This window comes from Uloborus diversus, chromosome 2 (assembly GCF_026930045.1).
Source record: "Uloborus diversus isolate 005 chromosome 2, Udiv.v.3.1, whole genome shotgun sequence".
Lineage (NCBI taxonomy): Eukaryota > Metazoa > Arthropoda > Arachnida > Araneae > Uloboridae > Uloborus > Uloborus diversus.
This window is the reverse complement of record NC_072732.1, coordinates 68,440,176-68,467,217: the sequence shown is the minus strand read 5'-3', so window position 1 is coordinate 68,467,217 and position 27,042 is coordinate 68,440,176. Positions and strand designations below refer to the sequence as shown.

Below are 27,042 nucleotides of genomic sequence, written 5' to 3'. Positions count from 1 at the left end.
AATTTTTGTAATTTTCTCTAATGCAGTTATACGTTTCATTCTCTTGAATTCAGCATGCAATTTTCACTGCATACAGTAGTTTATGTACCTTGGCTTAATTTATAGATTATTCTGTTTAATCCGTGCTTTCATTAGTTCGGCCAACTGGATTAATGAGGTGCTACTGTAGTATAAAAACTATATTTGAATTCATCTTTTTACCTCATCAGATCGTTACATTGCGAATCTAGTGCCATGATATATCGTACCAGCTGCACTTTGGAGACATAAAGCAATTTTTGTCTTGTTAACTTGAGATCTCATCGTTCAAATAAGTTTATCATTTTTTATTTAACTTTACGAAATTGATAAATTTGAAAGAAAAAAATAGAATATTATGGAAAGCGAACTATTAGCTCTTGCAAACTTACCGTAGATAATCTGTATTGCTAGTGTGTCATCCCGTGGTAGTTGGAAATTATCATTGATAATTTGGTAATATGGATGCATTAGTGCACCAGAATCTGCGGAATGAGACAACCCCAAGGAATGTCCAAATTCATGCGCTGCCACAGCAAACAACCGCACACCTGTTTAAAAAAATAGAAAAATAATAAGAATACAGTTACAAATTTAGAATAACAATCACGTAACTAATTAGAGAAAAATTTCTAAACAAACCACAACACTGAGCGGCAAAAAAACTATCAAAATGGTTCTGTCACCATTCTTGCTGATTCTTATGTGAAATGACCCTCTGAGTTCAAATATAAACACCGTTTTCCCCCGTTACCCACCACTTTTTGGAGATAACCCCTCCTCCATTTTTTTCAGTTTTCGATAGTTTTCATAGCCATTATTTTTATTTGGAGGGGAGTGGAGCATTATATTAACGATTAACATTCTTCTGAGGGGCTAAAGAGGAGAAAAGTTCAAGTATGAACATTTGTAGCAAGAAGGGAGACTCATAGGGGGAGGTGGAGGCTGATATTCCAACTTAAAATAGTTTTAAAATCATCAAAAATGATTTTTTTCTGGATTTTTTTCAACTTTTTTCACTTATTTTTCAGTGAAAACCAGAGCATTGGTCTCCTATGAATATTATGCCCGAAAAGATTTTCAGGTTGCAAAACAATTTTTTAAAAAAGTCTCACATCGCAGATCTTCAGTAAACAGCCTTCTCTTTTATTTATGTTTATTAAAGATACTTTCACAGATGTAATTAAGAATAAAAATGAATATGCTATAGTATAGCATTAATGTATATTCATGTTTCTTGGAATGCACCGCTCCCATTTTTTATGTCTTAATGCGATGGCGGTTATAGTTATCACTTCTTGGTATACCCTCATGAGTCTCCCTCATTGCTACAAACGTTCTTGCTTTTGAACTTTTCACCTCCCTAGCCCCCTCAGAAGAAAGTTAACAGTTCATATAATAATGCTTACTTTCACTCCACGAAAAAAAAAAATGAAAGAAAAAAAAAATTATGAAACCGTCAATAACTAAAAAAAAAGTGAGAGGGAGGGGGCTCTGAGCGATGGAGGAAAGGGTGGTCACATTATGATTCGGGGGTCCTTTTTCATAAGAAACAGCAAGAGGGTTATTCCAGCGTTACGTGTGACTTTTTGACACCTTTTCTTTGCAAAAAACAATAAAAACAAATATGATATTTTTTAAATATCTGTTAATAGTTTCTATTGGAGTTACCGAACATATGAAAGTTTTTAGGTGGCAGTGTTTTTTTCCTAGGATTATTCTAAATTTTTAATAGAATTTCGAATGCAGCGTTACTTGTGTGACTCAAAAGACCTGAAAATAAGCTGTACCTCATATTATTTTGTAATTTCCTGTGAAGTTTTGAAAGGTAAATGAACAGTGATTTTTGTGCATGTGTCTAAGTATACCAAGTAAGTATTTCATGAATATTTTTTTTTCTGAAGTTCATACAATAGCAATAAAAAATATTTTATTAGCATTACGTGTGTGACATTAGAGCGTTACGTGTTTGACCGCCTGCAGCAGTTGAGCGGGATTTTCTTATAAAAATCCACAGTTTACGTCCTATCTTTGCCAAATTGCGCACAGAGGTTCTTTGGTGCTCAGGAACTCATAGGGAGATTTTTCCACCTTGGGGACGGGGGGGGGGGGCTGTGTCTCCCCTCACGAAGATTTTCTTAATTCAAATTTCCTTTACACCGGATCTTTGCCAAATTTGGCACAAAAGTTCTTTGATGCTCAAGAATTCACATAGGGTATTTTCGCCCGTATGGGAGTCGACCCCCTTAGGTTTTTTGCCAGAAAGTCCGTGAAACGGAATAGTTAAGCCTTTTATTAACAATGATAGCATTTTTTTGAATTAAAAAAAAAGCCTATGATGTCTGAATTTAAATTTTGAGGCATAAAACTGCTCTTTTCTACACATGACGGGGAATTTTACACTATTTTTTTTTTCTTTTATTTAAGCCTGATTGTTGAAAATGCGTCACTTGACACAACTCTGTTTTTCGAGGTAGACCGTGCAAAGCCGGGCAACGCACCAGTAAATACTTAAACTGAAGGGATATATTCACAAAGCAAACAAAGATGAGAAATTAATTTTTATTTGTATACGAATTAAATAGTAAGGTCAAGCTATCGCAAACTTCTAATACTTACTTATGTGGTTTAAAACCATTTGGACTGTTTTAAATCATCTTGTAGAATTTATTCACTTCTCTTCTCAAATTTTACTGTTGTACTTTGAACATGACTTACATCAGAAAAAACATGCTGTAGTCCTCTTTTATATTAATTAAATACCAAACCAGGCGTTAGAAATTTAATTTTTTGTATAAAAACTGATATAAGAAAAAGATTTTATTAAAGGTTACAAGCACGTACCGAGTAACAAAAACGATTTTTGTTTCATAAGATCGTGAAATAAATAATAGTACTGTTAAAAAGATACAAAAATTTGCTATGAGTTAAGAGAAATCATTGTAGACAAATAGCAAAATAGTGCATAACAACTGACAAAATCCTAAGATTGTAAAATTAATAAACACAGATCTAAATCCGTGTTCGTCTGTTTATTCATTTTTAGCCGGGCGATCTTATTTTGTCAAATCTATTCACTCTGGATTCCGTACTCCAGAAAATACAAAAAGGAAAAAAGAAGGGGAAAGAATCGTGTAGCAGTCTGTGTATATTTTTCGCGGCAAACTGTTCTGCTCAATGTCTAGCTACCAAAGTCAACGCCTCGTCTTTGCGACAGTTTAGGAAGCTTTTTATAAACTGCGTTTATCTCTTCTGGAAAGGGATTTTGCTTACACTTTCTATTTATTTTTTTACGTTCGTTTTATCTTGTTTCCGTTTCTGACTTCTGCGATTTTCTATGAGACGTCTGAAACCATTAGTAGAATCATTAACTTTGAACGCAATACTGATTAGCTTACGGGAATAGATACTATTTATTCTGAAACTGTTCAGAAGGATTAGTCGACAAGAACTGATACCGCATATTTGCTGTGACTGGATAAGATATAAAAGTAGTTTGTTGAGTCTTAAATTTTCAGCCATTATTGCAATAACAATACTAAAATTCTAGCTTAACATAAGAATAAAACTTCAAAGGTAAAACGTGATTTTTATTTATTTATTTATTTTTATTTATTTATTTATTTTTTTTCGTTTAAAAGAATACAGCATGCATTCAGGCCCGACATTTCGAATTTTTCCAGGTTGCGGAGAGAATGTAAAGAGTACATAAACACAATCAAAGTATTCCAAAGGACCACAAAAATCACGTCTGCTTATATGTTTTTGGTAAATTTCTCAAAATCAAGAGGAGGGAGGGCATTTGTCCCCTCCTGGCAACCTTAAATGACGTTATCTTCCTAAATTCAATGCTTTTAATTAAGTGAAATATATTAATAGCTACAGCACAAGGACGGATCCAGAAAATTTTCAAGGCGGGGGCGGTTGATGCTTTAGCTGACCTCTTACTACTTATCAGATTTATACATTCTTGGGGGGGGGGGGGGGGCTGCCTCAGCATTTTTATATAGAACAACTAAAATATAGAGATTTAACCAAGGAGGTCACCGAAATTATTCTTTTCTTTTTCCGTTGAAAGAGGTATCATAAAATTACGTTTTAGAACTTTAGTTTCGTAATAATTCTGGAGGGATGTTTCGAAATCCTCTCCTCGAAACATCATGAAATGCAGTCTAAAATTGCGCTTTTTGAAACTTTACTTTGGAAAAATTACCAGAGGGCAGTCACTGAACTCATCAACTCTCCTAGCACTACCCGAGAAGTCTGCAATCATGTCTTTAAGACTTAAGTTTTATAAAATATCCGCGAGAATATAGCTTCCAAACATCTTCCCCTAAAACCGCCAAAGATCGTCTAAAATTTCCTTTTTGAAACTTCAGTAACGAAAAGTTTCCGGAAGGGAAATTCGAATCCTATTCCTTTTCTTTACGTCAACAAAAAAGGCATACACTTGCATTTTAGGACTCCAATTCGGAGAAATTACTGGTGCATAGGGTCCCTCAGGGGAGAGGCGATCGCCCCCATTGCCCCTCCCTTTGTATCCGTCCTTGCTACAGCAAAACAACACGAAAAGAAACTTTTCACATCAGAAAACGAAAGCAATTTTTATATGATTAAATTATTATTCGTTGTTGTATTTATGAATGAAAAACAAATGGTGCTCTTGATTAATTTTAATCTTTTTTTTAAAACGTCAGTCATGTGGATTGAAAGTAAATAACATTAACCAAGCAGTTTTATTTCAGAAAACGGTTTACTGAGCAAAAACGGTTTAATGAACAGTGTGTAGCGTTAAAATCATACGAAAGCAGACTAAGAAAGTTAATATCGTCTCCTACCCTTCCACATAGTGCGGTGATACAGGGTCGCTGCAACTATGTCTCTCTTTCTTTGAGTCAAAGAGAGAGAGAGAGAGAGAGAGAGAGAGAGAGAGATAACCGCGGCGGGGTTCCTGGGTGTTATGAATACTGCACTGTTTTACAACATGAAAATACTTCATCCTCCCTAAAATATCTTTAAAAAAAAGTTCAACTAAAATAGAGTGCAGTTGACTTATTTCAGCAGCGTCTTTTAAAATAAAAGAAGCTATTACACAAGAGGGATAAATATCGATGCGCCTTCAGGACAAATTTTCATTCACTGACACCAGTTAAGTAGTCCAATCGAATAGCATGACCGAATACACCGAATTATTTTTGACGCTCTTTTACGAACTGTCTTCGCTTGAAACTCCATGTTTCAAAGTATAAGCTGAAGTGCTCAAGCTTCCGCGTTAATTACTTTCAGAGAAAGTATAGCAGCATTATACTGATGTCGAATAAATTTACTCAGAAAAACATTTTACTACATTCTTCCATAAGTTCGCGAATAGCTCTTAATATTAATGAGCAGCAGCTTTTAGTTATGTATCGTATTTCTATTCTTATGCCCAGACCGAAAGTAAACAAACAGTTTGCCAGAAGGTTTGCCGCTGCGGCTATTTTTGAGGGTTTTCTCTGAAATAATAAAAAATAAATGAACCAATAGTATTTGCATTCGCCGTCTGCTTGGCACCAATTTGTTCTTGACCACGCCAAACACAATATTGAGATTGCCAAATAACGCAATTTTTTGTTTACATCCATTTTATCTTTCCATTGAACGTAGCAGAGAATAGGAACTACAACTGAATCCCTTGTACCTATTCATTCTTATCCCATCAGGTAAGAATTTATGCAACGCCCAACAATAATTTGTATAAATCCTACTGCCCAAGAAAACTATATAACATCGCTATTGATTATTTAATATTTAAAAAAATCTGAATAAAAATTTTGAGTTATATCTATTCATCGTTTTATAGAAAAGTAGATGTTCGTTGCTTGCGTCGAGTAGCTCCCCTGTAAAAAGTGTTGGTAGAATGAGTGATGAAAGTAATATCTGCTGCAAAGCAAATTCTGTTCATGATCATACATATCTATGAAACACGTATTGATCTGAACATTTAAAAGGAAAAATGATTTTTTTTTTAATACAGTTGATAAGTAAACTTTTCGAAAGTGGCAGTCAGAATGATTCTCGCCCCAATAGAACTACGTACCTTGTCTTCTTCGAACAATTACATGAGCAAAATAACACCTCATTCACCAATACGGTGTGAATTTCGTCAAAAATGATATCGAAAACGATTTCAAAAACGATATCGAAGTTCCTTCAAGAAGTGCAACAATCAAGATGAATAGTTTTACATCAAATTATTCGTGACGCCGTTGAAATACGAAATGGGAAATTTCCACTGAAGCAAAAAATATAATCTTCTTTACTCTTTATTATCTTTATTACTAATAATAAAGCAGGAAGTCTCTCTGTCCGGAGGATGTCTGTAGGATGTCTGTGACGCGCATCGCGCCTAAACCGTTCGGCCGATTTTCATGAAATTTGGCACAAAGTTAGTATGTAGCATGGGGGTGTGCACCTCGAAGCGATTTTTCGAAAATTCGATGTGGTTCTTTTTTTATTCCAATTTTAAGAAAAAAAAACTATCATAAATTACGAAATTATCATAACGTGGAACCGTAACATGGGCACAAGCCAATTGGCGAGATACGAAATTATCATAACGTGGAACTGTACCGTCGGTACAAGCCAATTGGCGAGAAAATTCACCATACATTATTTGTAAATATACAAGCGAACCAAAAGACCTTTAATTTTTCTATTACGGGCGAAGCCGTGCGGGTGCCACTAGTTACTAATAATAAAGCTGAAAGTCTCTCTGTCTGGATGTCTGGATGTCTAGATGTCTGGATGTCTGTGACGCGCATAGCGCCTAGACCGTTCGGCCGATTTTCATGAAATCTGGCACAAAGTTAGCTTGTAGCATGGGGGTGTGCACCTCGAAGCGATTTTTCGAAAATTCGATGTGGCTCTTTTTTTATTCCAATTACTAATAATAAAGCTGAAAGTCTCTCTGTCTGGATGTCTAGATGTCTGGATGTCTGTGACGCGCATAGCGCCTAGACCGTTCGGCCGATTTTCATGAAATTTGGCACAAAGTTAGTTTGTAGCATGGGGGTGTGCACCTCGAAGCGATTTTTCGAAAATTCGATGCGGTTCTTTTTTTATTCCAATTTTAAGGAAAAAAGTATCATAAATTACGAAATTATCATAACGTGGAACCGTAACATGGGCACAAGCCAATTGGCGAGATACGAAATTATCATAACGTGGAACTGTAACGTCGGTACAAGCCGATTGGCGAGAAAATTCACCATACATTATTTGTAAATATACAGGCAAACCAAAAGACCTTTAATTTTTCTATTACGGGCGAAGCCGTGCGGGTGCCACTAGTTACTAATAATAACGCTGAAAGTCTGGATCTCTGTCTGGATGTCTGTGACGTGCATAGCACCTAGACCGTTCTGCCGATCTTCATGAAATTCGGCACAAAATTAGTTTATAGCATGGGGGTGTGCACCTCGAAGCGATTTTTCGAAAATTCGATTTTGTTCTTTTTCTACTCTAATTTTAAGGACATTTTACCGAGCAAATTATCATAACGTGGACGAAAAAATTGCCATAACGTGGACGACTAGCAAATTATTGTAACGTGGACGAGCAAACTACCATATATGCGACCATGGGCGAATACACTAACACAGCAAAGTGGGGAGAAATTCATCACCCATTATTTGTAAATATACAGGCGAGCCAAATGACCTTTTAATTTTCTACTACGGGCAAAGCCGTGCGAGTACCACTAGTTAGTAAATAAAAAGACACGCAAAGGAAAGTTTATTTATAAATACGAGAATGTAGTTAGTAAGACATATTTTCCTAGTCAACTGACATAAAAAGGCTCTTGCGCATCAATCTCTGTATGAATTTACCTTTTTCCATTCTTATGTCTCATACGTTTTATCTATTCAATGCACGGCATTAAATAAAACGAACCTAGGAAAGATAATAATTATCTAACGGGCTAAGCTGATAAAATTACTTACCATCAATACCATCTTCCGGCTGTCTGTCCATCCATGGCTCTTCAGCATCAAAGTGAGCATCGCCACCAATGCCCATCCCTGGGAAAAAAGCATGAGCCAATACTATTCCTCTTCCGTCGAATGGATAACCGTCCCCGTGTTGTCCATGCTCGAAAGACACGATGATGTCCGCGGAGTCACCACTATTTACTTCTTTGAAGTTAAGCTGGGACACATCACTCCACACCTTGAAAGCCTTGCTTATTTCAACACGAACGGAACCTTTATCCATGCCTCGAGGATACCTCTTTATACTAAAAAGAAAATGTTTAAAAATGCATTTAAATTTACAAAAGAAACCGCTTTTACAACTCAGTATTTTCATAAAAAACCAATTGCACAAACATGAGTTCGCAACTTGAGTTGAGGCAGTGAGAAAAAAAAATTAAATTAATTTGAATTCTGACATTTTGAATTCAAGTTATGTATTTCACAATCATGAGTTGCGACAGGACCCTACTCATTGGAGTTATTGTTTCTAGATACGGTTCCAGTCCCCCCAAGCTTGCCCCTCCTCCTAGACGGTTGCATGTGCATAGTTGTGTGTGTGTGTGTAGTAGGCTCGCGGGCATGCATGTGTAGGTTTGTGTGTGTGCGTAGACCTGTGTATATGCACGTAGGCGTGTGTGTATATGTGAGTGTGTATGTGTGTGAGCATGTGTGTGTGCAGGACATGGACGCCTCCTAACAGGAAAAGCAGATTCCGACGAGCCTACAGAGGCCCCTGGCCCAAGCTGAAAAAGAACCACAACGCCAAGGACGGTCAAGTGAGAACAATAAGCAATCGTGATTGCTCAAGAAAAGAAAAGAAATATGTACATACAAGTGTTTTTTTTTTCTTAAATTTTGAGTCAAAAGCTCGTAAAGTTCAAAACCCTTTAGTCTTGTGCATTAAAAAGTTTTTGTAAATCAGGCTGTATAGCAGTTACCAAGCAATTCTGCGAGCGAGTACCGTCTCTTGCTCCAAGACCCCCCAGATGAGTGTTCCTTCTACCATTTACACTAGTTATCTTCAAATTTTTAATTTTGGCACTAAAACCCCTTTGCTTCTAACTACTTCAAATGAATTCCACAATGTGGTTGGGAACAAAAAATGTTTGTGACAAAACATCATAATACTACACAAAAGATAGGAAATGTCAAAACTATCACGCATTAAGGAGCTAAAATCGTAGCTGTTGCTAAATCTCGTTTTTGAAAAATTAAAAAATGCTTTGTTTGCTATGGTTCTCAGATGTTTTCAATAAAATTATTTGTCTCCATAACTGTAACCATTCCTGATTTCATTGTTGATAGTGTTTCTTAATAGTAGTTTCTGTCCGAAAGAAACACCAACAGAAAGTCTTCTAGCTACATTTTGCTTCTGAGATTATGCAGGGTTGCCAATCCCCCAAGGGGGATGGCGCAACCCCCTCAAATGGTGCAGAACACCCCTTTCCCTAGAACGACAGCGCCTCAAAATGAGATCAAAAACGCTCTCCGATCAAGCTTCCAAAAATTTTCAGCTGCACAGTCTGCGCTAAGGAATCCAACCTCCTTGCGGGCTGGGCAGTGGGCACCCATGCATTATGTTAAAAGGCGAAATATCGAAAGCAACGAGCAATCACGGTAAACTGAATGAATATTAAAATGCAGTAAGTTACCGCCCTTAAGCTAGGGCAGAAAATCACAGCTACAATGAGAGGACATATTCCTCCAGCTCGGTTATTGACCATTCCAGACTGATGAGTCCATAACAAGAGCTCAACAATCTGGATGTCATAACCTGACTGTCGATATATTGCATGACTGAACGTTAGTAAATATTCGGCTGGTCTTAGTGAGAGTGATGCTGGGACAAAGAAGCTGAAGTCAAACGTATAGTATTAGATAATCTTTGATGCTGTTACTCTACACGAAATGACACCTCGTGTGACATGAAAAAACTAAACGTGTTTCCGCCTAATCTGTATTCCAGCACATTTTACCCATAAGTTTAAAACGCTGAATTCAAATAAACTTATTAGTGATGGCTTGTTCTCAAATAACAAATTTTTCTTCAGGAATACTCAATAAATAACTTTTTTTCACACATAATTTTGTCTTTTAGAGAATTATTAGCTCTGTGTTTAAGGGCGAATGCAGAGGAGCAAGGTAAAAAGAAAACCAAGAAATTCAGAAAATTGATTAATGGACAGTGGCTTTAATTTCGAAACTTATCGATGAGTTCGGTTCTGGTAACTTTGTTTCACCCTCCTTTTATACATCGCAAAAAAGTTCAAATTTAGAAACATTCCTCTCCCAGGCCTGCCATTCCAGAGTTTTCCAGGAGAAAATGGGTTTATTCTCAGTGCTTTCTGTAAGGAAAAACAACAAAATACACACACAAAGGCATAATTACATTGTTTTCGAAACCTGGGGAAGGGAGCAACTGATCCCCTTTCCCCGATAGCCCAAATGACGGATATGCCTCCTGCCCTCGTTTTGGGCTGGATACGCCCTTGCCTGTGCTTCTCCTAAATTAGTATTCCTTTTGATATTTTTAAACACGAGCAACATTCTGAAACTTTAACGAGTCATCAAAGGGCTGATTAAAAATTACTTCCTAACTCTCATTCGTACTTCAAGACCTCCTCCTTCAATGTAATCGTATCAAAGAGCCCATCCCAAAATTCCTAAACTGCGAAGCCGTATTCTAGCAAACAAAGAAGGAACTTAACAAGAAACTTGATTTCGGTTTGTCTTGAGCTGTTAAAAGATCAAAGGTTTCGAGACAACTGAACATTTAAGTTAAACATCAGTTCTTTGATCTTTAACACTGTTTTCTCAATTGACATGGCTTTTGTTTCTTTTTAATGCCTTTATTTTACACAACTCCTGTTTCAAATAATAAACTGGTCACAAAGGCCAGATGATGGCCTTTAATGCCCAGCAGTGCTTAACATTTTATTTGCTATCAAGTATATTTAACAGCAACGGAATACGGTGGAAATTATGGTGACCTCTTATTTAAATCTTTGGAGGATGCCTTAAGAAATTTTAAACTAATTAAGGCAGGGTTGCCAACTGCTCCGCATTTTGCGGAGTTGCTCTGCAAAAGTGGCGAAACTCCGCTGCTTCGCAAAGATGTTACTTTGCTCCGCATTTTCCAGCCGAACGTTTTCAAGCTTATATTTAACTATTGTCATGTCAAAAATGAAAATATGGGAAATTAAAGATGCTTATACTCAAAGATTGAAAAAGTGTTCGAAGTTGTTTTATAAATAATTATTTTTATAATAGTGCTTAAAATGATTAATAAAGCTCTAAAACAGTTTTAGATAAGCGGTTTTAGTTATTTTATACAAAATACCGAATTGCTCCGAAAATTTTCAAATTGCTCCTCAAAATCACCACACATGTTCCTCAAATTGTCCCTAAAAGGTTGGCAATCCTGCTAAGGAATTTATTATTCGATAGAGCGACCAACTCATGTAGTTTTTAAGAATCTTGTTCATTTTTTAAACGTAGAAATGCTACAAACTATACCCCTCCCCCTTTCTCTTTTTCTCTATGAATGATTTAATTAATTTTAACTAGAAAAACGGGTATAAGAACGTAGTATTTGATATCCATTGTAGCAATCAACTTGTTACCGCCGTTGTGGGGAAAATTGGCATGATAATTTTTAAATTAAGTAAAATTTCCTATCTTGAATTTATACTTCTGAGAGTTTAATTGACATATAGTCATCGCTAAATCTCATAGTTAGATGTGCGCATCACAGTTAATTCAAAGAGCATTTTGAGTTGAATTTCTGAAAATTGTCTATCCAAAGTAGTGTGCTTGCTGATACACAACGCATTTATATTTGTTCCAAATTATTGTTAATAATACTATACTCATTAATATTTCATAAAATTAGCGGGAGTAGATTTGAAATACTATACTCGCTCCCAACGGGTCATCATTGATTTATCCTTCCAGTTAAACTTAGCTTTTCTGGTCATTAAAATGTATATATATGTTCAGGGCCGCAGAGAGCCAAGGCAGAGCCCTAGTCGGGCCCCTGCCCCCCCCCCCCCAAAAGGAAATAAAGAGATTTAAAAAGAAGAAAAAAGAAAAGGAAAAAAAAAGAACAGAAAAGAAAGAAAAGATCAAAACTACTTACTAGAAAACAATTTACTCTGTTTTAAGTGACATAACAGAAAATACCAAAAGAGTAAATTTAAATTTTTCTTTACGTTTTCGCTTATTCGGAGTTCTTTTCCCTCCTTTTCTTTCTTCTTTTTTTTTCTTTTTTTTTCATTCCGTTCTTTTCTTTCTTTTTTTTTTTTTGCATCAGTATTCCCCCCCCCCCAAGGCCCGCGCCCCTAGTTTCCGACTAGGCTGACATGGTCTCCCGTCGGGCATGGATATACATTTTTTTCTTCTGATGTCGGCAAGTTTTAAGATATTTTCCCCTTAAATGGAAGAGAATTACTATTTTAACCCCATTGAGGAGAGTGGGGGGGGGGGGATAATAAATGGAAGATGATATAAGAAAATCAAACAGCTCATGCTGATGTAATTTAACCTAATAACGACAAAACACCGCACGATTTTAGTCACTGCAAAAACACAGCTGCCATAATACGCGCTTTCTTTCAGGACACATGTTTTAAAAACAATAGACGGCATTCAATCCTCAAGTTGTTTTATTTCTCCCCGCCGGGTGGTAAACCAATAAAAGTCACAGAACTGAACATAAAAGGGTAAAACTTTTCCATAAAAATCGCTTTAATTAAACCTATTTTCCAGAATTATAAGGGATGGCAATTGCGCCGGAAACCAGAGAATCGTTCTTTTTTTTTCCCCCGTTCCGTAGCGCCCCTGAAACAGCACGCGACCTTCTGTCTGCGTTAATGACACTCTCCTCCCAACGGCCTCGCGAAATAGCGATTATCCATTCTCATTATTGCGTCTGGATCATTAGTGTCTGCGGAAAAAGTTGGACAGATACGCGCGCTTGATTCACAGCTGTGGCGATTGTGTCGCGACGTCATCAAGGAGCAGCGCAGATGAGTCAACACACTTCTCGTTTGCATCCGGAGGAGAAGGAACGTTGAACTCCTGGGGAAGAAGGATCTGCATCTTCGCGTGTGTGGAACGGAAGGAAAGTTGCCCAGCGGAGCAAAGCCGCTGGACATCAATTCGGTTTTGGCTTGTGACAGTGGGGTTGTTTCCTTCAGTCAAAAGTAGTACTCTAATCACTAAAACTGATAGAATAAGAAAAAAAACCTGTAACCCTCTTCCTCCAATCAACTCTAATTTGAATTCTGAAACTTTGAATTCAAATTATGTTTTTGCAATCACGAGTTGCGACAAGACCCTACTCATTAGCGTTATTGTTTCTACAAATGGCTCCGCCCCCCCCCCCCCAAGCATGTCCCTTTTCCTGGGTGGTTATGTGTCTATAGTTGTGTGTGTGCAGGCTTACGTGTGTGCACGTAGGCCTGTGTATGTGTGTAAAGGCCCGCGCGCGTAGGCGAGGGTGTATGAGCATGCGTGTGTAGGACATGGACGCCACCACCCAGCAGAAGTGGATTCCGGGGGAAAGTGCTCAGGACCAGAGCAACCGTGCCGCCGCCGGTGGGCGGTGGTGCTGCTGGTCCAAGCTGAAAAAGGAACCACAGCGTCAAGGACTGTCAAATGAGAACAATAAGCAATCGTGAATGCTCAAAAAATAAATAAATAAATAAATAAATAAATAAAGGAAAAATTAATTTGAATTCTGAAATTTTGAATTCAAATTATGTTTTTCGCAATCACGAGTTGCGACAGGACCCTACTCATTGGTTACTACCCTGCTCACTTGCTTCTAGACATGACTCTTGTCCCTCCAAGCCTACCTCTCCTCTTGGGCGGTTACATGTGTACAGTTGTGTATGTGTAGGCTTTTGTGTGTGTGTAGACCTGTGCATATGCACGTTGGCGTGTGTGTATGTGTGTAAAGGCGCGTGTGTGTATGTGTGTGAATGCGTATGTGTATGAGCGTGCATTTGTCAATGACATGGACGCCACCGACCAGAAGCGGCTACCGGGGGACGGAGTCGCTCCAGCAGGTGACGGTGAGGGTTGTAAAAGGCACGGACACCAAAGACGGTCAAATGAGAACAATAAGCAATCGTGATTGCTTAAAAAACGTGGACCCAGGAAATTCTTTCATTTTCCCAACAGTTATTTTTTAATCAATTTTTTAAAATGTCCGATTTTTCAAACAAGGCGTGGTCTTGATGACGTCAAAAATGATGCTCTTTGGCCCATCTTTGTACCGCGTTTCCTCGTTATGATAATCAAGAAGCAAATTAAAATTGCGCTCTACGCTTACTATCAACCATATCGTTGCCTGTACACGTGAGTAAAGATGCGAATTAAATATTTTGCTCTGTAAATGGTAACACAGAATGGCATTTCATCATTTGTGATGTCAGCGACAAGAAATGTAAACAATGAAAGTGCACCGATTTAAGTAATTTTTTAAAAAATATTAAACTTAAACAAATTATTTAAAAAATCGTCAGATCCTATGTTTTTAAGCGTGTTCTTTCAGAAAAAAAATACTTTTAAAATTTTGGAAACGATCCCATTGTTAAATGGACATCATCAAGACGGATTTAGGATTTAGTGAGTAGCTACAGGGTACAGTGGGCGGGGTCTGAGTGGCCGAAGTCAGCAGTCGGCAACTGGTGATCCGAATTCGGATCGCGGAAGTTCAAAAAATATACCGAGAAGAATATTTTGGAAGTAAAAATTACATTAAAAAAATTATTTAAAAATAATTTTATGTGGAGAACAATGTCTTTAGGCGCCCCTTTATCACTTTTCCTTGTATTTTGGAAATACTTACGAGGTTAATGTAATTTTTAATGGTTGAGAACATGAGGGTTTTTTTCTCGACCTCCATAGAAATTTTTAAAAGTATCTGGACCCGGACTGCAACTATTATTACTTGCTGACCCTTGCTCTAAGCAAGGGGTCTTCAACCTTTTACCACCGAGTGCCACATCAAAAAAATTCATAAAGATCGCGGGCCGCACAGCAATCAAATTAATAACGTAGGCAGAAATTTGAAAATGAAAAGATGTTACCGCACTTTAAGTAATTTCAAAGAGGAAATGTAGGGTTAACAGTTTTTAAACTGTCCATTTTTTTGTACTCAAAAAAAGTTCAGCAGAATAAGAGTCAATATACTTGTACATTTTTTACAGAAATTGGAATAATGGTGATATACATAACGATGCTTCAAAACTCATCAGCAATAAAAATTATTTCTTAAAAAAGAAAAACACTCACATTACTGGAGGGACTTAAACTTCATTTATTTATTTATTTATATTTTTCTATTTTTTTTTTTCTTCTTTTTATTTTTTCTTTTTTGAAGTTTTGTTTCTGTTTTGTCGAAAAAGCTTCCGGGGAAATATGAATGCCTTCGGCGTGCCACTGGTTGAAGATCCCTACTCGAAGCTATGGCTTTGTACACTTGAAGTGGTTCAAATCTCTTCTTTTTTTCTGTGGTGTAAATTTTTTCACACATTTTGTAAATATGTATCTATAAAATTAAAATCACCAAATGGGTGGTGACTAAATACTAGTACTTAGTTCCTTGTGAAACCAGAGCGGCAACTTTAAATGAAACGTAACGATGGGCACTGGGCACGCGTCACTAACGAAGAAAGATGTTAGCGTCTCAAAGTTGTAGACAAGTTAATTTTTTTAGAATAAGTAAGTTTTCTTCAGCTGTATCCAATACGTAAAAATAAAGAGGCTCTATTGCGTATTATATTTTTTCACTCAGACTTCCCGTTTGGCTCAATGCGAAAAATAGGTCTGATCTTTTTTTAAGAATGAGGGAGACAAATCAACTTTGTTTCTTTCTCCCATCTCATCTGCTTACTTGTGGTGTGGATACCCAGCACAAATTAGCACAACATTTTGGAAGGTATTCGAGCGCCGCAGAACCCCCCCCCCCCCCCCCCCCCTTCCCGAGCCAGCACAGCTTCAAGCTCGTAATGTCACGTTCACAACTGTTGCAAGTCAATTTTGTAGAACACAACATCTTGTTCGTGAAACATCAAAGAATTAATTATTTTTTTTTGTATATTTTCTTATTTTAGAAACTTTAAGCATCAAAAATTTACAAAGAATTAATTAATTAATTTTTTGTATATTTTCTTATTTTTGAAACTTTAAACATCATTTTTTTTTTTTTTTTTTGCGAGAACTGGCATTACCTGTAGCAGTTTCGTCTGTCGTAAAAATTAGGAGGAAAATATCTGCGTACCCATCGTCGCTGCAGTTACTTCCAGAGTAGAAAAGGCCCTAAAACCAATTAACTGTTCGATAAAAATTAAAAAAAAAATCTCCCTCCAACCCAAAAAGCCTTTAAAGTACATTGAAATTTGTATTAAAATGGTAAATACCCAAACAACTTCAGTATTTATCGATTTATCGTTTGCAATAAAATTACTAACAGCCAATTACAAACAGATACAGAGCAAAATATTGAAAATTTGTGCTAGAGTAATCCCATTCCACGTTACTGATTAATGACTTGAATGGAGGAAAAAATTTTGACTTCTAATTAAAACACTTATAAGTCTAATTGAGATCTAACCATCTGGGGTAAAAAATAAAACTCTTTCGCATTGGAGTAAAAAAGAAAATAGTGGAACATTTTTTTCATTTTTTTTTTTTCGAGCAAAGCCTTGAAAAAATCGAGTTAAAAACGCGAATAATTTCCGTTTTAATTGAGTTAGGAAATCGAAACAAATTCCATCTGGACACAGAAAACTCCGCTCTTTCGAATATAACATTAATATGTGCAAGTAATTTTTCATCTCATATTCGGGAATTTATGCATAATAAGTTGCGTCTTAAATTGAAAAAAAAAAGCGAACTACTTGTCGAAAATTTTTCGGTCCGTTCTCCAAACCCTCCCGGTGCTAAAACATATAAACTGTAAGATTTTCAACAAAATCAGCGAGGTAGTTCTCGAGTTTAGCACGTTCACACACACAGATGCTCTTTAGAGACTTCATTTAATACTATGTAGAGATGGTGTAAACATACGTTGTATATTTACCTTTGTAGCATAGCAAAAAATATCGAAGAATAATATAAATTTATTATGACTTCATAAATTTCTTCAGGGTTTTGAGTCAAAAACAACAACTGGAGTTATTTAAAAACTCGTTGAAAGTTAATGCAGTAAATTTTGTCCCAGAATACCACTTGCAGTGATGAAGTGACTATAGCAGGTTGAAGATAAAAAGATACAAACCAGGTGCTCTTAAGTTTAAAGAGCAGAAAGGGTGATACACTAGAGTGCTTGAAATATTTTCTTGAGCTGCAGGAGATTTATTTTTTCATCTTAGCTTTCTAAAGTGTTTTTTCGACTGAATGAATGTTTTGACTGTTTAGTTGCAATAAAAATGATTTCGAAAAACATCGAGATCTTAATATGCTGATCGAGAGAGGTTTCGAGATGTGCAGGTTTTAATTTATGTTTTTAATCCAGCGACTATGAATTGTTCAAGCAATGCTAACATTTTAAGCAATCCGAGTAAAAATATAATCTACGCAACGAAATGAATTTAATGCAATACAATTATACATATATTCAAAATCAAAAGTAAAACGATGTATAAAAATTTATTATATATTTATTTACTACCCCTTGCTTTTAGTCTTGAGAATTATTCGATAAATACTCAAGAATTGTGATGATATTTGTTATTGTTCATGTTAAGGAAGAAACTAAGAAATTTAAACATGCTTTTACTGTAGGAATAAAAAACAAACTATCTGTCGAACATTTTTCCCCCTGATTTTCCAACTAATTAATAATAATCTTGATCAAAACTAAACATAATTAGCTTTTAAAAAGCCCTGATCTCTCATTCCAGATTTTAATTCATTTTCTTCAATCAACTGCCTTTCAATTTATTACTGTTCAAATTTACTACAGGAATTTTCCTAAAGTCTTTTTCTATAATTCTTTCCGTTTTAAATACACACCTATATTTTTTTCTTAAATTTACAACGTTTCATTTTTAGAGGCTTTTATTTTAACTGGTCAACCCTGATTCATTTCGGCACACGCCTACATTTTATTATCATACTCTTTAATTCAGCTTTTGATCTTTTTACTTCCTTTTACAAAAAAGGAAGTATTGTATTCGCGAAAAAAATTTCACTCAAAAATTGACCTTAATTTCCATTTGCTCACCCCTGAATGAATATTGAGTTTTTTTTTTCAACCCGACCACAAGCGGATAAGTGCCTAAGAACGTATAGACCCTCGAAATATCCATTTTAACAATCCCCGAGTTAATTACAACGAATTTTCTCGTGACGTCATACGTGCGGATGTGCGGATGTATGTCGCATAACTCAGGAACGGTATGTCCTAGAAAGTTGAAATTCGGTACGTAGACTCCTAGTGGGGTCTAGTTGTGCACCTCCCCTTTTGGTTGCAATTGGGTGTTTCAAAAGGGGGCTTTTGCTCCTTTTTGGGGGGAAATCATTGTTAATTTTTATGCAAACTCAAGTGGTGTTATAATTTGGCGGACACTTGGCGATATATCGCCAGTCTTCCGGTCGCCAAGTTTTGTCACCAACTTGGCGACAAATTTGGCGATTTTTTTTTTTTTAAATCTGGTTTTAATTTGGTCACTGTTGGTGATATTTAGAGAGTTAACTATTGAATCACATTAAAATTGCCAATAATGGGGAAATTATATTAAGTTGGTGTAAAAGGAAGTCATGTGATGCACACGTCAGCTCGCTTTTTTAAATCTCTTAAATACCTTCATTGGCTATCTACATTTTATTCCCATAAAATATTTCAATGAGTTTTCGTAATTCTTTCCATTTCTAAATGTTGTTATCAAAAACCATGTTTCCAATGCATAAAATACTGATGATTTCATAAAATCCTCATATATATAATAGCGAATTCACTGATCAAGTAACGCTCCCGACGTCAACAGCAATAAAACTCGCTCCACGGCATGATAATTTGACAATATTTTTTGGTAATGTTTGACATGCAGGAAAATGCTTTATTTTGACAAAGCTGGACTGGATCCGGTAACTTAACTGTTTTACTGGTGTAACTGTCATTTTAGGAGAATGAAGAAACGAAAAAATGGTCAACAATGAACGCTATCTACTGGAGTGTATGATTAATCCACTGGAGTTACGGTTAAAATTTCAACTATCAAAATATCACCAAACAGGCAATTGCTTTGTTCAAATATAGAAGCAATAACCTATTTCATTTATTGCTATTTATTCATTTTTAGCAGTTTATTAGTCAACAACTTTTATTTCAGATAGGAGTAACATTGGAGTCAGAGGTCAATGTGAAAAAAAAAAAAAAAAAAAAAAACTGGTTTAATTCACTGAAGTATGATTCAAAGGAACATAAAATCGCGATTCGTCGAATAATTCTGCTTTGATAGAATCGGTAAGTAACATTAAGGAGGAATAAAAAACATTTTAAAGGAACTTAAATGTATGAATGAAAAATTGTATGAGGAAGCTCTTTTTACTTTTATTCTCCGGTTCCCCCTCGAAGAACTATTTCTGTATCCGCCTCTGACTACACGTGCTTGACAGAGAAGACAAAGGATCAATTCTTCGTTAAAAATGATGCGAAAAATTATTTAACATTTTTTTAAATGACCTTTAAACAATTAAATGTTCAAAATTGCAAATAACCGGCGAGCAAAATTGCAAGCGGTGTTTGCTTGCAGTACAGTGGTATTTTGTTACAAAACATTATTTTATCACAAGAAACAGTGGTTCTAGTTATTTAAGGAGCTGTTTTGTAAATTGTTCTAATAACCTGAGTTATACGGATTGCTATTGGTTCCAGTTATTCCGGATTAACGGGGTTGTACTGTAATAATGTATCATCAATGAAGTTGGCAAAATAATTACAAATGATATTACAAATTGAAGATTTTAAAATGATACTTTGATACAAGAACGGACGAGTGGGGGCGATCGTCCCCTTCTTGAGCCGAGTTGCTGGAACTCTGTCTCGGCTTTTTTTCGATACTGAAGTTCCAAAAACGGAATTTTAGACGATCTTGATAATGTTACGAAAAACAGGGCTCTCCCTCGGAATTTTTTCAGAATTGTAGTTTTGAAAACGCAATTGTATCACATCTGTTAATACATTAGTGATAGAGACCCGAACTTTGTACAGGAAGTTTTTTTCAAAGTTCCAAAAACTCAATTTTTTGATAACATTAATATGGGGTTCGGGGGCTAAGTTTTTCTTTTACTGAAATCCAAAAAAAAAAAAAAGCAATTATAGGGCGCTTTTGATGACGTAAGGGTTTGGGATGAAATTCAGTTCATTCCTCCGGATTTTATTAGAAATAGAAGTGCAAAAAAAAAAAAAAAAAAAAAAAAAAAAAAAAACCTTTATTTGAAAAGATTTGTAATGATGTTTGGGGGCTGAGGTTTGGGATTTAATAAAAGGGTTGAGTATCTGAAATTAATCGCCGCCTCCTTGAACACTTTCTGGATCCGTCCTTGCTTTGTTATTAACATAATAAATGATGCTATTCGAGTAATAAGTTGTTTTTTAAAAACATTCAACTTGATACCAAATCGGAAATAATTTTCAACATAGAAAGCTCTAAAGTTACTCTTTATTTTGTGTAGTTAAAGATATGTTCCCCCTTCTGTTGCCTTCACTTCATTTTGGAGGCCACAGAAGAAGCAGTTATTTTTATCTTCTCTCTTTTACCCTCTCTAAACGCTTAGTCATTGTCTTATAATGCTGAACAAGGTTTTCGACCGGAAATAATTATATGCGAATCTAATTTAAAACGGTGTGAAAAATTGTTGAACGTTTCATAATTAATTGTAAAATGAGAGCTTAGTTTGTCACGCGATAAATAGAAACGAATGTCCGAAACTTAACTTAACTCCTCTTAAGGATCGCGTCCTCGGTATAGTTATTATTGCAATGTTTTAATGGGGATAAATCAGTAATGATGGGGAGGTTTACTTAACTCTTCATCTCCTTCTTTTCTACCTGTATCTGTTGGTGTTTTACTTAAGGAATTGATTAATAATAATAGGGGAGAGTGTTGTACCTTGAAACACTTTTCATATTTTAATTTTTGACGTCAATTATTTGAATCAAATTTAAAATCTAAAAGTCACACTAAAATACCTCAATATACTTCTATGCAATATATTTTTTAAAATTCATACAGTTTGAAAATAAAATGTTGAAAGCCATTTAAAGTAGAAGTTCCAAGCTGTCCCAAGGTACAACATCCTATTGTACCTTGGGACACATTCTGTTGTACTATGGGAAAGTTGTCATGATTCACGAAAAAGCCATATACAGGGTGGCGACAGAAACTGTGAAAAAAAGTTCCCTGACTTTTCCCTAATTTCCCTGACTAAGTTCACCAAATTTCCCTGATTTACGTTGCCAATGGTAATAGTTTCCTTGATTTCACCTACTTGAAAACCATTGCATATTAAACAAAATGCAGTGTTTAAAACGTTTTAAGCTGTTAATTAATAAAATATTTTGAAAAGATGCTCCTTTTTTACTAAAAATAGTACATTAAATTAGCTACAAGGAAATGTTATAGGAAATCTAAAACAATTATACTTTACTTTCAGTAACTAGTTAACATTAGAATTCTAAAAAATTATTACAAACACTCTTAAAGATATATCTAATTGTGATAAAACTAAAAAGTTTATATAGAAATAATTTTGAAAAACATTTTTAAGCGGTATAATTATTGCTGTAAGAATAACTAAAAAAAATACTTATGTACACAAAGTAACTCAATTTCAAATGATTTTCTTATTTGTTGGGGGAAAAAATCTTAGATTACTTTTGTAACAAACAACATTGAAATGCAAAAAGAAACAATCAATCAATTTCAAAATATATTTATATCTATATATGTAACTTGATTTTAAAATAAAAGAATTTTATAGTCTGGGAAAAAAAACCTTTGTGTAATCTGAGACGACAGCGAATAATACGATGGCAAAAAACGAAGTCGATTCTCATTCAACATTCAATTTTAGCAATTAAATTAAAAATGCGATAAAGTAATAATTTTTAAGCTTTTATCTGGATTAATTTAAAAAAGAAAGATTTTTTCTTGAAATCGTGATTACAGTATGCTAATTACTTCAAGACAATGAGTAAAGGCAAGGGAGCTAATGAATTAATGACGGCTCCCTCTTTGCCTGCAGGGTTGTTTATGTTACGTAGCTTGGAACTCGTGAAAGGTAAATTTGAGCTACAAGAAATAAACAACTCTACCAGGGTTCATACTCTATTTGGATGGAAAAATTTCATGACTTTTCCAAGATTTTTTCATGACTTCAATGAAAATTTTCATGACCTCGTTACTCGAAAAGAATAGCACTATTTAATCTCAAACTTGATAATTTTTGGAAATGAACATTAGCAAAACGTCTACATGAATGCCACAGCCTCATTTAAGCACTTACTCGAAATAGAAAAAATATAAGTAAGTACGCTTAAAAAACTAAACTATTCTTATTTATCTTCATCATATAAATTTAAGTAAAGTAAAAATAGTGAAATGAATAAGATGATGCTTAAATGTCTGACATTTTATTTATAAACAGGCAGAATGATCTTGAATGGGACAAAGGTTGAATGAGTCATCACTAAGTTTCAATGAATTTGCTTCAAAAGTTGCCTTTTAGTGTCAAGAGTGCATTTAATCATCCATGTTACTTGACAGTATTTTGATTCTTTAAAGTAAAGCAACATGGTTTAGTTTTTTATGTTTCTAAATCAGATCTTTTTTGAAAAAACCATTTAGCAATGAATCAATCTTCTGATTCAAAAGTATACTTGTTTTGTTTACTTATTTGCACTTTTTCAAATGCATATTAATAGGTTCAGAAATTCCAGAACATGTTTGATTCCTGACGTTGAACGTAGCAGTGGGTCGCATGGATTAGTTTTGCGGGTCGTATGTTTGGCACAACTGTTTCAAATTATTAAAATTTCTCTTTTTCTGTATTCTATCGCCTGACTAAAGATCTTTATTTTCTAAAACCTTCAACAAATTAAGATAAACTCTGATAAGTTTAATAATAAAGTTCTTACGAGTGATAGAATCGAACTCGGATGCGATTGAATTACTTTTTTTTTTTTTTTTTTTGAGTGAACGTGGCAAAACTAAGAACGTGAAGTTTCGCTATTACAGAATATGAAACATAAGAAGTGTTGAAAATAACAGTAAATTCAAAATAAGTGATGTCCGAGCAGTAAAATCACATCGCAAAAAAAGGCAAGCGGCTGCGACAGAAGTGGATGCAATAAGATTTCAAAATTCAGATTTGAAATTGGGATCGTTCAATTTTTCACTTTTACCAATTTTTATGCGTTATACTGTTAAATCTCTCAAGATTTCTGATGCTCCTTTAGTTACTGTTACTTTCTCTTTGTCCAGGACATTTTTCCATGACTTGAAATAAATTTCCATGACTTTCAATGAAAATTTCAATTTTCCATGACTTTTCCAGGTCTGAAATTCATTTATTTTTTTTCCATGACTTTCCAGGATTTCCATGACCCGTACGAACCCTGCTCTACAGACACAGAAGCAATCATGGGAAGTTCATCCTCTGTTTAATAAGTTAAGATTCAATACTTTGACGTTGAGGAAAAAAAAAGATGCACAAGTATGTGGCAGTGTATAATCGCACCTCATTAATTTTACTTTTTCTCAACAGATAATTGGCAGAAGACTCGTAGGAAATTAGGGTACTTAATTTTGCAAAGCAAAAAAAATTTTTTTTTTCTTCATTTAATCAATTTTCCCTGAATTTTTGTTATTTTTTCGAAATTCCCTGATATTTCCCTGATTTCTCCCTGATTAATAAAGTTCCCTGACTTTTCCCTGATCTCCCTGATTTCCCTGATCTGTCGCCACCCTGATATACTTAAACCAATTTTGCACCAGAAAACAAAAAAAAAAATTTCCATGGTAGTGAATTAAATTATGAATAATTAATAATGAATTATGAATAATGAATTATGATTTATTATCTAACATCAAATGTATTTAAAAGACTATATAAGATTAGAACATTGTTCCATGTTCCTAAACATATCTTAACTATTAAGAACCATGCATATTTTGTACTTTGGAACGTGTCCTAAGGTACAAAATGTTTGGCTGTCCCAAGATACAATCACCACGTGGTTTTAAAAAACCCAAAATGATGGTCAATCTAGATACACTATCATTATTTTCTCATGAACAAGTTATTTAAAGTACTTCTCTTTTATAACAAAATTAAATTCAGTTGATTAAATTTACAAATACAAAAACAGAAAATGAAATAAAATTAAAGATTTTTTTTTTTTTTTGAGTCATGAAATTTTCTTTCTCTCACAAAATCGTCAATTATGCTCATTTGATGTTGATTTTTACTATGGCAGCTTTTAGTGGTGAAGGTTACTATTAGAGATTACAAAAACATGGCTGCTAAAAATAGATTCTTAGAAATTAGCAGCGTCTCTAGGTACAAACATCCCAAGGTACAACGCTCTCCCTTAATCATTATCTTTTTTAACAAGCTCATGCTTTAAACTTATTCTTAGAAAACTTCACAAGTTTTTATATTTACGCATAATTTGAAGCGTAAAAATACTTATTTGGAAACTAAAAACTAATTTTTCATTCTTCGTTTGATTTTTTTTTTTTTTTTTTTTTGCAGTTTCGTCGTTTTTTAATGGGGTCGTTTCCAATATTTTAAAAGTTTTTTTTTCTCTGAAAGAACATGCTTAAAAACATAGGATCTAACCATTTTTCAAATAATTTGTTTAAGTTTAATATTTTTAAAAAAATACTGAAATCGGTGATTTTTTATTGCTTACATTTCTCGTCGATGACATCACAAATGATGAAATGCCATTCTGTGTTGCCAGTCACAGAGCAAAATATTTAATTTGCATCTTTACTCACGTGTATTGGCAACGATATTGTTGACAGCAAGCGTAGAGCGCAATTTTAATTCGCTTCTTGATTATCATTACGTGGAAACGCGGTACAAAGATGCGCCAAAAAGCATCATTGTGACGTCATCTAGACCACGCCTTGTTTGGAAAATCGGACATTTTAAAAAATTAATTAAAAAATAAGTTTGGAAAATGAAAAAATTTTCTGGGTCCATGTTTTTTTTTTTTTTTCTTATTCTATCAGTTTCAGTGACTAAAAGTACTACTTTTGACTGAAAGAAACAATCCCATTATTTTTCTTTCTTTTTAATTCTGTTACTTTTTCGTATTTATTTTTAATTTACTTGCTATAGTTTTATTTATAAATGAGATCATTTCTTTAGCACTTTTGTTGATAGTTTTAAAAATATAAATTTTTCTTTTTGATTTATTTATTGACATAGTTTAGGTCAGTCAAGCTTATCAATGATGTGATTACTGAAATAACTCATTTAGCGTTTAAAAAAAGTAAAGCTGCACGAAGGTCGGCGATTTATTTGCTGGCGTAGACAAAGCGTCAAAATTCTGTGCAATATTTAAAAAATTTACATATTATATGCAAAAAAAAAAAAAGAAAAAACAGAAAGTAATGCACCAGAAAAAGTGAGGACTCAAAAGAGATGGGGGGGGGGGCTGGTTAAGTGGGTGGTTTTTCTAAAGCTACCTTTTTCCTTTATTTGGAAAATTCGGTAGTGTATTTGACTTCAAAGTCATTGTTGATTAAATGACCTACTCAAAAAATTCGGAATACGGCTTCAGAAAGCGAGACAGATAGCCATTGTACACTTTCTCCTTCCAAAAACTCACACTTATTTGGACAATTCTTCTTTCTTTGTACATTTTAATCGATCATCGCTTTCACTTTCCGATCTATCGTTAATTTAGAACTTCAAAAGTGGAGGGGCAAGGCCCTCTTTACTTTTGGAAGTAAGGGGACAGTTGTTCCCCCTGCACCCGTATACTGCAAAAAAAAAAAAAAAAAAACCGAAACGTCACTAATTGCTTCCTGGTAACGTTTCGGGATTTCAAGGATCTACACAATTTCCTGTTAAAAACAAGTTTTCTTGCGAAAAAAATTTCTTGAATCGTAGCAAATTCCATGACTGCAGATTTTACACTGTGGTGAAACACATTTTTAGCTAGCAGTGTAAAAATATATTAGACTTCTTTATTAGGTGTTTCTCCTTCAGCTTAGATACGGCCTCTCCGGATTGACTGAACCCTAATCAAGGGCGAAATGCAATCTCCGGATAATGTACCTTTGAAGGAATTGCTTGCAATTCCGTCTTAGCTTCGGTCATATTTGCTTTAGGAGCTTTCTTGGTAAATCAGGAAGTTACCATGCTATTTTTACATAGGGGAAGGTTGCCATCAATGAACCGCATAACACTTTTGACCTTTTTTAGGAAGTAGTTTAGGCTCAAACATTATATTGACGATAGGAAACTTACTCAGTATATTTCTCCTTTAATAAAAGTATTCGTTTTTATGCTAACTGTATTCAATAAAGAATAAAAATTAAAAATAAATATTTTAGCATGTGGTCCATTCATGGGAACCAGTTACTATGGATGGATCATTGAGTTTCCATCGAAGGACCACATTCTCAAGAAAGAAAATCAAATCGTAAAATCACTACAAATAATAGTAAGTTATTCAAAAAGAGAAATTTTTTTTTTTTAATTATTTTTTTATCACAGTAGAAACATAAAACCCCCTCAGGACTCACACAACACCGCTGTTTTCACCACACCTCGCTCACCACTTGATATTTTCTAACATGTAACTTACTCTTCTTAGCTAAAATTTCATGGGGCCTCTTTTGAACAAATGGGAGTCCTGTTTCGTCCAAGTTCTAAAATTTTGATCCACAAAGATTTTACTTGACGACAAGGATTTTGCTATAGCACGTTGCATGCCCTCAGTTAGCCAATGGCTTATTTTACTTATTTGAAT

The 27,042-nt window shown here is 34.8% G+C and overlaps 1 protein-coding gene across 1 annotated transcript in view; it reads right to left on the bottom strand.

Moving 5' to 3' along the window:
- The window catches only part of LOC129235214 (matrix metalloproteinase-2-like), an 88,884-nt gene that overhangs the window by 14,764 nt on the left and 47,078 nt on the right, over positions 1-27,042 (bottom strand). The window contains exons 3-4 of the mRNA XM_054868919.1: positions 8,004-8,296; positions 411-569 (exon numbers count right to left, since the gene is read on the bottom strand). Coding sequence (XP_054724894.1) covers positions 411-569; positions 8,004-8,296 — 452 coding nt within the window. The remainder of the gene's footprint in view (positions 1-410; positions 570-8,003; positions 8,297-27,042) is intronic.